Source organism: Temnothorax nylanderi, unplaced genomic scaffold (genome assembly GCF_030848795.1).
Source record: "Temnothorax nylanderi isolate EJ_2023f unplaced genomic scaffold, tnyl_v1.0 TNYL_tig0165_pilon, whole genome shotgun sequence".
In the NCBI taxonomy this organism is placed as follows: Eukaryota; Metazoa; Arthropoda; class Insecta; order Hymenoptera; family Formicidae; genus Temnothorax; species Temnothorax nylanderi.
The window spans coordinates 385,523-401,737 of NW_027249227.1; the positions used below are offsets into that span (position 1 = coordinate 385,523).

General features: G+C 33.0%; 3 protein-coding genes across 3 annotated transcripts in view; 2 read left to right on the plus strand and 1 right to left on the minus strand.

The window, feature by feature from the left end:
• Positions 1-15,958, plus strand: part of LOC139777830 (uncharacterized) — a gene marked incomplete at its 3' end in the record, with an annotated part of 224,926 nt that extends 208,968 nt beyond the window's left edge. The window contains exons 3-4 of the mRNA XM_071715469.1: positions 14,032-14,131; positions 15,760-15,958. Coding sequence (XP_071571570.1) covers positions 14,032-14,131; positions 15,760-15,958 — 299 coding nt within the window. The remainder of the gene's footprint in view (positions 1-14,031; positions 14,132-15,759) is intronic.
• LOC139777832 (uncharacterized) lies at positions 5,045-6,844 on the plus strand. The gene is made up of 2 exons (XM_071715471.1): positions 5,045-5,512; positions 5,615-6,844. The coding sequence occupies exons 1-2, from the start codon at positions 5,239-5,241 to the stop codon at positions 6,472-6,474; spliced, it is 1,134 nt and encodes a 377-aa protein (XP_071571572.1). The 5' UTR covers positions 5,045-5,238; the 3' UTR covers positions 6,475-6,844.
• LOC139777831 (uncharacterized) lies at positions 6,832-8,879 on the minus strand. Its single transcript, XM_071715470.1, has 3 exons — positions 8,417-8,879; positions 7,920-8,141; positions 6,832-7,679 (listed from the first exon to the last, which is right to left on the minus strand). Exons 1-3 carry the CDS (start codon positions 8,725-8,727, stop codon positions 6,845-6,847), a joined length of 1,368 nt encoding a protein of 455 aa, XP_071571571.1. The 5' UTR covers positions 8,728-8,879; the 3' UTR covers positions 6,832-6,844.
• Positions 15,959-16,215: the final 257 nt, after the last annotated feature.

Here is a 16,215-nt window from a genome sequence, read left to right on the forward strand (position 1 = left end):
CGGATTGTCATGAACGATCTTCCGGCTTGCCGTAACGCGGTCTCGAAAGCTTTCTTTTGAAATAGCAAAGCCGTTCCAAAGGCAATCTTGAGAATATCGCCGCCGTCATTTCCACGGATATTCTGAAAGTGCACGATTGTGCTCTTTTGGAACTGTGATGACGGTAACCGATAATAGATATTGCGTTGCCACAAATTCTTCTTACTAGTATTGGTATCTGACCTATGCATTAGGACGTGAGCCCAACAGGTCAACGCTTTGCTGCCCTTTGTGAAGTTTGTTGCGGGTAACTTATAGTTAAAGCATCTCGTTAAAGCTACTTGGACGGTCGATACTCGGTCCAAGCTTAAACGAATCTTTGATCTAAGTCTTATTGTTAGTGAATCCTTAGCATATTACGTAATTTTCCTTACGCTTAAAATAGTAAATCACGATACATTTGCATTATACATAGGGTAACTCCGGTATATGTACGCCGCAGCTAAGGGAAACTTAATTTATCGAGTACTATTTACTATGTTTAAGGCAAGTAAATTATACCAATAAAAACTTTATACTGTCTACTACTATAAAAAAAATAGAAATATGAAATATTCATTCTTTGTATTTAATAAAAAAAATTTTTAGAAACCCTTGCATTTTTGCCATATATCCCAGAGGGGTGGGTTATATGGCGTTCATGGGTGAAATATACGCCTTATAAAAAATTACAAATAATGTTTATAAATAAGGCAATAAAATGTCATAATAAGTTATAAAATGTGTGTAAGAAGTTTATTTAGATGTAAGAATGATAAACAAATTATAAAACTGAAAAATTTAAAAAAAAAAAAGAAAAGCGATAGATGCATTAAAGATTATTGTTATACGATTCAAAAAAAGAACACATAGGAGATTTCTAGTTTTTCAAAGTGTCTGTACTGTGGCATAAATCCCGCATGCTAACTTGCCGTATATCCTAAACAGGAGGGATATACAAGATATTAAGTTAAACAAAAAATACAAAAGCTATGCACTTGTATTTTGCTGTATTTCATTATTTACTATCCCTCTACACTTATGTATCATGAAATAACCATTAAACTTTTTACATTCCCTAACAGTAATCATTTTACGTAGGTCGTAACACAAGATCGCGCTTCTTATTACGGTGAGAAATCGATTCAACTCACGACAGTTTCGTTAATATCAACAGTAAAAAACTGAAATTACAACACAATACTAATGTGGCATAGAGGCACATAACAGAATAATTGCGAGCAAGTATCTTCATTCCTTCTATTTTTTCTGACATCTGCGGCGTAAAACCCCGCGCGGCGTAAATACCAGAGTTACCCTATACTATATCTATATATATAAGTACCGTCTTCTGTCCGAACTACTCATTCGTTAGTGGACCAAATTTTTACCAAAAGTATATGAAATAGGGGTAGAATTTTCCGGGGATGAAAATGTCGTAGTTAATTTTTCATTACCGACCTTTTTGGAAACCGGTTCCGAAATTTTTTCAAATTTTACGAGAATTAATTGACCAAATCTCAAAGAATTGTATATGAAGTAAGGGTAGAATGTCCCAGAGAGTACCATAAAGTGTACAATTTTTCGTTACCGATCTTTTTGGAAACCGGTTACGAAATTTTTCAAATTTTTCAGGAATTAATTGACCGAATCGCAAAGAATTGTATATGAAGTAGGGGTAAAATTTCCCGGGGATTGCTATAAAGTGTATAATTTTTCGTTACCGATCTTTTTGGAAACCGGTTCCAAAATTTTTCCAATTTTTCTGGAAATAATTGACCGAATCTCAAAGAATTGTATATGCTGATTTTTTTTAAACCGCGAGTTTAATTTTTCATTAATGTACTGATTTTTTTAAAACGTTTCCGATTTTTGTTTAAAAAAATATACGTGATTTTTTAAAAAATGTACATTACGTCGTCTGTCTGTAAGGAGAAAAAGAAGAAGCGGAAACAAGAGAGACTATAAGTTGCTGATTTTACATATTAAATGTCATAATCGTGGAAAATACATCGGAAATGAAAGCGATAAGTAATGAAATGAATAATGAACATGATTCGAGTGAAGAATCAACAGAGAGATTGAGAGAATTGGAAGAATTTAGAAATGGTAAGTAAGAATAATAATTAATTAGTTAATTGTATATAGATGTTTAAATCGTTTATACGATTTCTTTCAATATATAAAATTTCAGCATTAGAAGATGGTCAGGACGAGATATTGATAACTGCAATGATTAAATTTGAAAGATTACAAGAAGAATGTGAGAAGAAAGAAAATTGTAAGGAGGAAAAGGAGGAAGAAAAGAAGGAGGATGATAAGGAAAAAAAGAACAAGCGGAAACAAGACGCTGACAAGGATGAAAAAAATCACAAGAAAAAAAAATTATAAATTACAATTATTATATAAATAAATATTATTTTTTATATATATGTATTTTATATGTATAAATTTATATATATTTATTAAAAAATATATAAATCTTAATCTCAAATATCTAAAAAATATTTTTTTATATATAAGAAAAATGTAATAAAAATGTAATTATTAATGTAAAAATATCTATTACAAATATTTAAACACATTTATTACATTTAATAAATATTTAAATACATTTGTTCCATCACCATGGTAACTTTTTATCCTCAATATTCATGTTATACGCGTACCACATCTCCAATTGTTTTTGGAGCTGTCCTGCATATTTCTTCTAATATAATAGTAGATATTTAATAGTGTATACGATATCGTATAAAATGCCTACAGAGATCGAAAGAAACAGCGAAAATGCATGCACTTCACAGGAGCATAATGTAAGTAAATTTGAATTTTATAGAAAGAGAATGAGAGAGAGAGAAAGAAATGACAGAATAAAAGATAGAGAATGATATTAAAAGAGAGAAAGAGAAAGTGAGAGAGAGAGAGAGAGGGGGGGAGGAGAGAGAGAGAGAGGGGGGGGGAGGAGAGAGAGAGAGAGAGAGAGAGAGAGAGAGAGAGAGAGAGAGAGAGAGAGAGAGAGAGAGAGAGAGAGAGAGAGAGAGAGAGAGAGAGAGAGAGAGAGAGAGAGAGAGAGAGAGAGAGAGAGAGAGAGAAATTGCGGTTATTATTATCTATATATATCTTTTATATATCTTTTTTTAGAATGACATTGCGGAAAACCTTAATGCTGAAAATCTCTACTTAAAGAGGAAGTTGCATGAGATGCAGCGGCAACTCGCTGCTTTGGCCAAGCAACCACCACTGCAGGCTGTGGTGGCTGCTGACAATTTGCAACCTGCAGTGGTGGCTGCTGACAATTTGCAACCTGCAGTGGTGGCTGCTGATAATCCACAGCCTGCAGTGGTGACTGATACTAACAATCCACAGCCTGCAGTGATGGCTGCTGAGATTCCAACAGTACCACCTCGATGGGCCAGAGGAGGAAGAGGCCGAAGACATGAACGCGGACGCGGACGTGGCCGTAGAAATAAAACTATTATAAATTATATCAACATGTAATAATTTATGTTATATTATAATTTATGTTATATTATACGTATTAATATTATTATGTTATTTATTATTAATGTTATAAATGTTTATATGTAAGTTTTTAATATTTTGTGTTTAATAAATTATATTTATCTCATTGGGAACAATCCTATTCCTATTTAATTAAAAATATTTGATGAGAGAAAAAAAGACAAAGAGAGAGAAAGAGAGAGAGAGAGAGAGAGAGAGAGAGAGAGAGAGAGAGAGGGAGCGAATAAAATTGAGAGAGAGAGAGAGAAAGAATCGAAGTTATTAATCTATTATATATATGGGGCATTCTCCGCGTGTCGGAGTCTTCTCCTGCCCACTTCAATTTTTGACATAATTCAACCAACCAGGGCTTAAAATTTTCGTTGAAGTGTCTACTTTTTAATGCCATGTGGCCTTTTGTGAAAATTCAAAATGGCGGACTGATGCAGCGCCGAGAATGAAGAAAGTAAAAAAAAATTAATTGTATATCTTCTAAAAAAATGCAGAAATGTCACTTGATTTGGATGAAACCTGGTACTAGGCGGTTTTCGAGGTCGTTGATTCCGAATTTGGTCGAAATTTGGAAATTCAAAATGGCGGATTAAATATGGCCGCCCGTAATGCAGAAATGTCACTTGATTCGGATGAAACTCGGTACTAAGGGGTTTTCGAGGTCGCTGATTCCGAATGTGAAGTCAAAATTCGAAAATTCAAGATGGCGGATCCAATATGGCCGACCGAAATGCAGAAATGTCACTTGATTTACGTGAAAAAAACTGTCGCTTCAGTAGCGCCAAAAGCTGTCGCTGTAACACCGATAGGATGATTAGAACAGTTTTACGGTATTATTTTTAAGATCTAGATATTACATTCGTATTTAGAGACCTTCAAAAGTCCCTAACAATAATTTTGCATTGGTTGTTATAACTATTATTACGATTGTTCCTTGAAGTAATGGATAGTTTAGTTAGTTAATAATAACACGAAAGGAGGCGATGAGAGCCGTACATGCTTTTACAGAATTGCTTTTCCGGTGGTTCTTCAGTCGTTGAATACAAATTTATAGCTACGAACACGTATTTTTGAAAGAAGGTACCATAAAATCATTCAAATTATCCTGTCGGTCTCAGAGCGACAGATTTTGGCGCTACTGAAGCGACAGTTTTTTTCACGTGAATCAAGTGACATTTCTGCATTTCGGTCGGCCATATTTAATCCGCCATTTTGAATTTCCGAATTTCGACTTCACATTCGAAATCAGCGACCTCGAAAACCTCCTAGTACCGAGTTTCATCCGAATCAAGTGACATTTCTGCATTTTTTTAGAAAATATACAATTAATTTTTTTTACTTTCTTCATTCTCGGCGCTGCATCAGACCGCCATTTTAAATTTTTACAAAAGGCCACATGGCATTAAAAAGTAGACACTTCAACGAAAATTTTAAGCCCTGGTTGGTTGAATTATGTCAAAAATTGAAGTGGGCAGGAGAGGACTCCGACACGCGGAGAATGCCCCATTTGGGAACGGTCATGATGACGTCAGCTGGCCAATATGGCGGCCATAATCCACCACGTCAACACGTGAGACATATGTGTGCTCACGCAGTTTTGTAGATAAACTTGTAAAAATACGTAAAACGTGTATAAAAGTACAGTCACTATTCTCACGGAGTGTCTGAATGTATTAGTGTAGACTGTAAAAAAATTGTTGGGACAAAATGAAAGTGATTTCTTCAAAAAGGAAAATTTCTAACCACGAATACTGTTGTGTGTACGGCTGTAAATCTCGAGCTTCTAACAATCGGGAAATATCTTTCCACAAATTTCCAGAAAAAGGAAAATGTACAGTGGAAGTTACAAATAAGTTCGGCACAATAGAAAAAGTTGATAAGCGTAAGGCTTGGATAATGGCTACACGCACTGGAGAAGCGGTGACAAGCAGAATGAAAGTTTGCTCCTTACATTTTAGTGCTAGCGACTACGTTTTCTCAGGTAAAATGATTACTTTCTGTTCAATTTTGTTTACGTTGTTTATATAAATATGTATATAAAAATGCAATTAAAGTTATAAATTTTTATATTAATTTTTCTTAGAGCTAGAATATGAAAGGCCACGTCTAAAAAAATCTGCTGTTCCAACACTTCAACTTCCCATGCAAAAGATCGTTTCTACTGCTTCAAAAGCCAGGGCTGAACGAGTTGCAAAACGAGAAGCGAAAAAAGCAAATAAAAAGGAGAAAGAAGAAACAGTGAAAGATACAGACGAGGCTGTTGCCATCGATATCAATGAAGTTGGAGTTGACAGCGCGGGAAACAATGAGACGTTATTAATTGCAGATGAGGAGAAAACTAAAGTTAGGGACATTGATATTCAAACGGATTTCTATTCTTCATATTATAATCAAATAAAAAGCGATCGTGAACTAAGTACAGCTACAGGAATTACCAATTTTGAAATATTTCATGTAATAGTGAGTAATGTCAAGAAACTGTACAACAATGCTAAGAGTAAGTTATCAGTAGAGGAAAAAGTGATGCTGACATTTATTAAATTAAAACAAAATATTTCATTTGCTTTTTTGGCCACTTTGTTCAATTGCTATTCTGTAAGAACTTGTCAAAGGATTTTTGTAAACATGATTAGAGTACTGCGTGCATGTTTCGACAGTTGCATACATTGGCCCTCAAAACAAGAGATCCTTAGAAATATTCCAAACTGTTTCCTTCCATTTCCTGATATTCGCATAATATTAGATTGTACGGAAATACTTTTGCAAAAACCTAAATCTGTATGCTGTCAAGCGATAACATACTCTAATTATAAATCAAACTATACTTTAAAGTTCATGACAGGTGTTACACCAGCTGGAACAATTTCATTCGTAAGTCGTTGCTATGGAGGTCGATTTTCGGACAAAGCAATTTTGAACAAAGCAACTTGTTTAGTTTGCTAGAAAAAGGTGATAGAATAATGATTGATAGAGGATTTTTTATAGATGCACAATGCAAAGAACATGATATTCAAATCGTTAGGCCTCCATTCTTAAGAAATAAGAGTCAGTTATCAGCAGAAGAAGCACTTCTTAGCCAACAAATAGCAAAAGCGAGAGTTCATATTGAACGCAGTAATCAGAGGCTGAAAGTATTTAATATATTGAAAGGTAGATTTCCCATTAGTTTGGTACATCTTTGTGAAGATATTTTTATAATTATTTGTGGTCTTGTAAACGTATGTTCACCTATTTTAAACGACGATAAGTTTCCTGTGTAAAAATAAATTTGTACATACTACAAATAAATTGATACAAATGTTTGAAACAAGAATCATTTATTATTTTTTTCGTACGTACATACAAAATGCAGCATTTGCTGGAAATAAACACGTTTTAAGGTATATACTAAATCAGTTACATATTCTTTGTCAACCGGAACAGGAATGACTAAAAAAGTATTGTCGAAGGATGCAAAAATCATGAAATCAGTGACTTGAACATTCATTATAGCCATGCATAATTGAACTTGCGCGTAGTACATGTGGCGTTTTTTTAAAGTACAATTTTCATCGAGATATTTTAACTTCGAAACCACATCGTCAATGTTATGATCTTTTCCATGAAAGGGACATTTTATTTCAATTAATTTTAATTCATTTCCATTTTCGTCCAAAATAACACCATCTGGTGAACATGCCAACCACGGATTATTATTAGAAACTATCAAGCCACATTGGTGCACTTTCAGTTGATAATTATTCTCATATACTTCGCGAGCAATTGGTTCGTTTTGTATTCCGTGTCGTACATATTTATTGGAGTGTTCTTTTGGATAAAAATAATTTAAACTTTTTCTTTCCCAGTTGGGTTTCTTATTATTCGCGTATGTGTACAACTCATAACACCGAGAACTTGTGATCCTAAATTTACGCTCTTCTTTCCATGTGGCAAATGATCTTACACTATCTATGCAAATCTGTCTGTAATCTCCACGTAGTCTATGTGTTGTATTTTGACAGCACTCTTTAAGGGTCCCTACATCTAATTTTGATAAGTTTTTCATAAATTCTGAAGTATTTGTTCGGCTTATAATTACGTCTATATTATTCGTGCAATCGTGGGAGACACTGTTATCATGCAGTTCTATTTCATCATGTCTTCCATACCTAATTAAACATAACATAAATAAATAATAATAGCAATGTATAAAAAATAATAATAATTTATTCCTTCGTATCTATAACCAAATGTATAAAATAAAATTGTAAAAAAAATTGTAAAACTACTTTTTATTGAAATTCATTCACATATAGGTATATACAGTAAATTCATTCGTATAATTAAATGTATAAAAATAAATTAATAAAAAAATTGTGTACAATGATAACAACTCTAGACCAACTTACAAATGTTTTTTGATAGCACTTGATGAGACTGAAAGCCAATTTTGATTAATCTCCTCCCTTTTTTCTGCAGACACATTAACTACTTCGGTTTTTATTTGTTGCATGCAAGGGTGATCCAGTAAAGGCATCGGTTCATACTGTTGCAATGCTTCTTTGGTTTTTTTTTTCCAGGAGCACTCGACATCAGTGCATGACAGTTCGTCAAGCTTCGAAAGTTCGACTCTTAAAATATAAAAAGAAATGAAACATTAAAATACAAAAAACTAAATTATGCATTAATTAATCGTCTTAGAATAATTTCTTAAATTGCATGCGAATTGACAGTTATATATGCGATAAACTGATTATATTTTAAAACTTTCTGTTCATTGAGGTTAGAAAAAATATTAGTTGTTAAAGTCATGAGTATATACTAATTTTACTTACACTACATGTATATCAAAAGCTTATTATTATAAAAAATTATAAGATTCAACTTACATAAAAAAAATTCATACCTTTGACAAAACATGAGTGCTGCAATAATATGTTTACATCGTCCGCTGTTTCCTGCTTTGCAGGAGCAGCACATTTTAACAATTTCTCCATTAGTTGAGATGCTTCCTTCAATTTTGTGAGGAATTCCGCTTTTCAAGCTAGATGTTTGCAAACATCTTGCAATTAATTGTATCATTCCATCTTTAATTTGCGGTAAACGACCACAAGATACGATATGTCCAGCTTGTAATAACTTCTCTCCTTCCACGATATTTCGAGACGACAGAGTTGATTCTGCATATCTGCAGATTTCTAACAATGTTAGAAACATGATTCACTTTACACTGATTTATGCTTTCTATAAAGATAACTTTATATCGATAAAACTGCGTGAGCACACATATGTCTCACGTGTTGACGTGGTGGACTATGGCCGCCATATTGGCCAGCTGACGTCATCATGACCGTTCCCAATATATATAGATTTCTTTTAAAGGACATCAGCAGCGAAAAATTTAGAGGAAAAAGAAGCATTAATTCAAATTTACTTACATTATGCTGATTTTTGCTGCTTTTCTGTATGTGTGTGGGTGTGGGTGTGTGCGTGCGTGTGCGTGCGTGTGTGTATGTGTGTGGGTAGTTTCCTATTTGAGTGTCATTTGCTATGACAATCAATAAATCACAAGGACAAAGTTTAGAAAAAATTGGGATTTATTTGCCACATCCTGTATTTGCTCATGGGCAACTTTATGTGGCATTTTCTAGAGCAACCAAAAAGGAAAGTGTAAAAATTAAGATTGATGAATTCAGCAATCAAGGACATCTAATAGAAGGAAGTAAAAAATGTTTTACAAAAAATGTAATATACAGAGAAATTTTATAAATTTAGAATTATAAAATTGTATAAGTGAGTAATATAATAATTAAAATGTTAATAAAATATATATTTAAAAATTTTTTAATAAATTATATGAAAAATTATAAATATTAAAATTGTAAAAGTAATTTTATAAATAACTAGCTGGTTATCCGGGCTTCGCCCGGGAGTCGTTTTTCTTCAAACGACTTTATTTGTGTTTCAATATCCTTTATCGAAAAAAATTCCTTTATCAGTTCGGATACCGATTCCCAAAAGAATCGGTAACGAAAAATTATACACTTTATAGCACTCCTCGAGAAATTCTACCCCTGTTTCATATACAATTCTTTAAGATTCGGTAAATTAATTCCCGAAAAATTGGAAAATTTTCCGGTTCCCGGTTCCAAATAGATCGGTAACGAAAAATTATACACTTTGTGGCACTCCCCGTGAAATTCTACCCCTGTTTTATATACAATTCTTTAAAATTCGGTCAATTATTTCCCGAAAAGTTGGAAAAATTTCGGATACCGATTTCCAAAAAAATCGGTAACAAAAAACTATACACTCTATAACACTCCCCGGGAAATTCTACCCCTATTTTATATACTTTTGGTAAAAATTCGGTCGAATAGTTTAAGAGTGTATAAAGAACATACATACATACATACAGACATTTTATTTTATACTAGCTGGTTACTCGGGCTTCGCCCGGAAGTCGTTTTTCTTCAAACAACTTTATTTGCGTTTCAATATCCATAATCGAAAAAAATTCCTTTATCAGTTCGGATACCGATTCCCAAAAAGATCGGTAACGAAAAAATTTCTGATACCGGTTTTCCAAAAAATCGGTAACGAAAAATTATACACTTTATGGCACTCCCCGGGAAATTCTACCCCTGTTTTATATACAATTCTTTAAGATTCGGTCAATTATTTCCCGAAAAATTTGAAAAATTTCGGATACCGGTTCCCAAAAAGATCGGTAGCGAAAAACTATACACTCTATAACACTCCCCGGAAAATGCTACCCCTATTTTATATACTTTTGGTAAAAATTTGGTCGAATAGTTTAAGAGTGTATAAAGAACATACATACATACATACATACATACGACTTTATTTGTGTTTCAATATCCTTAATCGAAGAAAATTCCTTTATCAGTTTGGATACCGATTCCCAAAAAAATCGGTAACGAAAAATTATACACTTTATAGCACTCCCCGGGAAATTCTACCCCTGTTTCATATACAATTCTTTGAGATTCGGTAAATTAATTCTCGAAAAATTGGAAAAATTTTGGTACCGATTCCCAAAAAAATCGGTAACAAAAAATTATACACTTTATAGCACTCCCCGGGAAATTCTACCCCTGTTTCATATACAATTCTTTGAGATTCGGTAAATTATTTCCCGAAAAATTGGAAAATTTTCGGATACCGGTTTCCAAAAGATTGGTAACGAAAAATTATACACTTTATGACACTCCCCGGAAATTCTACCCCTGTTTTATATACAATTCTTTAAAATTCGGTCAATTATTTCCCGAAAAGTTGGAAAAATTTCGGATACCGATTTCCAAAAAGATCGGTAACGAAAAAACTATACACTCTATAACACTCCCCGGGAAATTCTACCCCTATTTTATATACTTTTGGTAAAAATTCGGTCGAATAGTTTAAGAGTGTATAAAGAACATACATACATACATACAGACATTTTATTTTATACTAGCTGGTTACTCGGGCTTCGCCCGGAAGTCGTTTTTCTTCAAACAACTTTATTTGCGTTTCAATATCCATAATCGAAAAAAATTCCTTTATCAGTTCGGATACCGATTCCCAAAAAGATCGGTAACGAAAAACTATACAGTTTATAGCACTCCCCGGGAAATTCTACCCCTGTTTTATATACAATTCTTTAAGATTCGGTCAATTATTTCCCGAAAAATTGGAAAAATTTCGGATACCGGTTCCCAAAAAGATCGGTAGCGAAAAACTATACACTCTATAACACTCCCCGGAAAATGCTACCCCTATTTTATATACTTTTGGTAAAAATTCGGTCGAATAGTTTAAGAGTGTATAAAGAACATACATACATACGACTTTATTTGTGTTTCAATATCCTTAATCGAAGAAAATTCCTTTATCAGTTCGGATACCGATTCCCAAAAAAATCGGTAACGAAAAATTATACACTTTATAGCACTCCCCGGAAAATTCTACCCCTGTTTCATATACAAGTCTTTGAGATTCGGTAAATTAATTCTCGAAAAATTGGAAAAATTTCGGTACCGATTCCCAAAAAAATCGGTAACAAAAAATTATACACTTTATAGCACTCCCCGGGAAATTCTACCCCTGTTTCATATACAATTCTTTGAGATTCGGTAAATTATTTCCCGAAAAATTGGAAAATTTTCGGATACCGGTTTCCAAAAAGATTGGTAACGAAAAATTATACACTTTATGACACTCCCCGGAAAATTCTACCCCTGTTTTATATACAATTCTTTAAGATTCGGTCAATTATTTCCCGAAAAATTGGAAAAATTTCGAATACCGGTTTCCAAAAAGATCGGTAACGAAAAACTATACACTCTATAACACTCCCCGGAAAATTCTACCCCTATTTCATATACTTTTGGTAAAAATTCGGTCGAATAGTTTAAAAGTGTATAAAGAACATACATACATACATACATACATACATACAGACATTCTATTTTATATATATAGACTAGCTGGTTACCCGGGCTTCGCCCCGGAGGACATATGTAATAAAACACGCAAATAGTCTCTCTCTCTCTCTCTCTCTCTCTCTCTCTCTCTCTCTCTCTCTCTCTCTCTCTCTCTCTCTCTCTCTCTCTCTCTCTCTCTCTCTCTCTCTCTCTCTCTCTCTCTCTCTCTCTCTCTCTCTCTCTCTCTCTCTCTCTCTCTCTCTCTCTCTCTCTCTCTCTCTCTCTCTCTCTCTCCCCCTCTACCCCTACTTCATGTATAATTCTTTGAAATTCAATCAATTATTTCCCAAAAAATTGGAAAAATTATAAAAACCGGTTTCCAGAAAATCGGTAACAAAAAACTATACACATAGTGGCACTCCCCGGAAAATTCTACCCCTATTTCATATACTTTTGGTAAAAATTTGATCTATAATTCTTTGAGATTCGGTCAATTATTTCTCAAAAAATTAGAAAAATTAAAAAAACCGGTTTCCAGGAAATCGGTAACGAAAAACTATACACTCTATAACACTCCCCAGAAAATTCTACCCCTATTTCATATACTTTTGGTAAAAATTCGGTCGAATAGTTCAAGAGTGTATAAAGGACATACATACATACATACATACATACATTCATTTTTATATATATACGCACTCCCCGGAAAATTCTACCCCTACTTCATATATTTTTAGTAAAAATTCGGTCCACTAACGAATGTGATTCGGTCAATTTCCCGAAAAATTGGAAAAATTACAAAAATCGGTTTCCAGAAAATCGGTAGCGAAAAACTATACACTTTATGGCACTCCCCGGGAAATTCTACCCCTGTTTCATATACAATTCTTTGAAATTTGGTCGATTATTTCCCGAATTCGGTAGATTATTTCCCGAAAAATTAAAAAAATTAAAAAAATCGATTTCCAGAAAATCGGTAACGAAAAATTAACCACAACATTTTCATCCCCGGGAAATTCTACCCCTATTTCATGTACCTGTGGTAAAAATTTGGTTTGCTAACGAATGAGTAGTTCGCGTACATACATACATACATACATACATACATACATACATACATACAGACGACGGTACTTATATATATAAATGATATATAGATAATTAATCGCAAACTACTTCCACATTTATGGGCCGATTCTCTCGAATTTGGTACCAAAATGCAAATTTTTCGGGGATGAAAATGTCGCGGCTTTTTTGTTTTACGCCCCCACCCCCACTCACCCACGCACAAAACATACGCACCTACGCGCACACACACGCCTGAATTATATCAATATATATATACAGAGATCTATATATATCTATATATAGATCTATAGTTTCCTAACTTTGAGGTCCACGCGCTAGCTTTGAGGCCCGCGCGAAGCGCGGGCCGAAACGCTAGTATGCTATATAATTTATATATTTAGATGTGGTCTTTTATTATTTTAGATTCTGTTGTGTGCACTAAATTTCCAGCGAAGATCTTTCAAATTATTTTTTTATCTCATAAAAGTTTCACAAAAATTATTAAATTTTAGGAAATTTAGAACATTTTGGATTTATAACTAAATAAGTTTATGATTGAAGATTATGATAGATATAAGTTTATGATATGCTGTTAATTGTATACTTTTTAGGTAAATAAGAGACATTCAGCATTAGATTTAACTTGAGATAAAAATATAAAGAGAGAGAGAGATATTAGTATTTTAATATTTATATAAAAATAGAACTGTTAAAAACTCTTGAAAATGTTTATCTATAAAATTTATTGATTGATAGAAAATAATATAAAAGGCATTTCTCTCTCATAATTATCTTTAGACTTATTTCTAATCTATAGTATAAATCTTATACAATAAATCGAAGCGTAGTATTATATTTTATTTTATTACAATTTAATATATTTAAAAAAACAAAAAAGAACTAATATGAGATTAATACGTAATACAAAAAAAAAAGAAAAGAAAATTGAATTGAGTTACAGAGATGTACCTAAATTAAATAAAAATGTAAAAATCACAACAAAGAAATGAAATTTATGTTTCAGGTTTGAGGATACGACTTGCCAATCTCTTCTTCAAGCTCTTAACATGCTTCCTGTATATATTCAGGGTTATTACCGACAACGATCCAACGTTCGCAGCATGGTAAGCTACGTTAAATATCCGAATAAGTCTTTTTAAACGGAACCTAATAGAAATATGAAGTTTGCATCGAATTTTTGTTCGCGTTTGAATTTTTCAAATAAAAACTTAAATATTATAAGGATATATCCGACGAAATAACAATTCAGAAATGGACAACTTAAAAATTGTTATCATGTTATGCAAAATACAAAACTGCATTTATTGTTGTTTTAATATTTCTATGTATTTTTTCACTTTATTTATCTTACGCGAATAAAAGGAAGGATTTCTATGTATTTTATGGCACTGAGAACGCGTTGCCGTTTCTTTGCATTACCTTTCAATTAAGTACATATTACTTGACTGACAAATAACAAAATTATACTTAATAACAGAAATACTTAATAACAAAATTATTAAGTATTTTTGTTATTAAATTCTTGTCAACATTAAAGCTGTTGATGTTTTGTTGTTGTTATTAAAATTGGGAATATATTCATGTTAGTGGAATAAGAACAAAAAGTTCTCTAGAATAAAAGGGAAATACGGGAAATCTGGAATATCCTATGTATGTAGCAGCACGAATTGCAACCGACGTAAATGCTGAAAGTAAAGGAATTGCTTCATTTGGTTTCATTCCGTTTCGTCGTTGACGGAACGATTTTCTGGAAAAATTTTATCTTCCTAGAAATAAGCTCGCTCTAACGTGTGAGCAACGCGATACTCATGCATGATTACAATATTATGCAGCATTCCTATCATGGCTCAGAATAAGACACGGAGATAAGACAGTAGGTACGACGAATACGATGCGACGTGATGTTGTTTGCATAGATATATGAGAACGGATAAATTTCCAAAGATTTTACGATATTTTTATATATGTATACAATATTTTTGAACAAAATAATAATCTATACTTTAAGTGTTTAAATCTAAATATTATTAACGTTTTATAATCAATACTTTTAAAATTGTATAGAACACTAATAAGAATCACATTAGGTACTATTCTCGTAAATAATCTTTAATAAACATATAGATAGGGATAATCTTGTTAATAAAAATTTGATTAAAAATGTAATTTATTAATAATTTTATACAAGGTTTTATCTTTATTGTTAGATTTCTTAGTAGGTAAATTAGAAATGTTATTTGTTTTAATTGATGTATTTGAGTTGTTTGATAATGGAGTTTTTATCATCTATTGATATTTTTTAAGCGAAATTTACTAAAACTAATATTCAAAATAATTTTATAATTAAAATTAATGATTAAGATTCCAATGAAATTTCCGTTAAAGAGCTATCGATTCCTAATTTTCCGAGAAAACTGTCACTGACGGCAACGGCGATCTCAGTAAAAGTATCTTATCTGTAAGTTTCATAAATCAAACGTAAATATTTCAATACGTTCTTGATCGGCTGTATAAGCTTTTTTCGGTATTCGATATTGTGTCCTTCCTATTCTTTCCGTGCGACGGTGATATTTGCGCGTATTCCCCAATGCGACCCAAACGACGTACTTGATATCGAAAACCCATCGAACTCGTCCGATTCGTGCACGCCAAATATCACGCGACAATCCGTCCCTCCCTATCCACACACTCATCCGTCACTTATAACCCTTCTCTCTCTATCTCTCGCCAGTTACGGTTGCACACCCGGCAACAAGACCGAGTTTCTCGCGTCACAGAACTTGACGGAGGAGGAGTTCCAAGACCACCCGACCATCAATTGGGATGCGATCCTGTGGGTCAGACGACCCTTAGAGTTGTGGGTTGTTCAAGTCATCTTGGCTATGGTGTCGTTAACCGAAGCTTTACTGCTTGCCTACCTCGGTTACAAGGTACGTCATCCTTCCATCCTACAAATAAATTCTGTTTTTATTACTTACGACTTATATTCGACTGCTGCTTGGGCACATTTTATTGGCTCGCTTGCCGAAGAGTTTTATGATTTTTTCACGATTAACATATTTTTTTTTTCTCAAGATAATTAGACTATGCTAGAATGTAAAGCGATAATGTATATTGCGATTTTCTTGTATATGTAAAATTACTTGCATAAATAATTACATTACATATACAATAGTGGAACCATAAT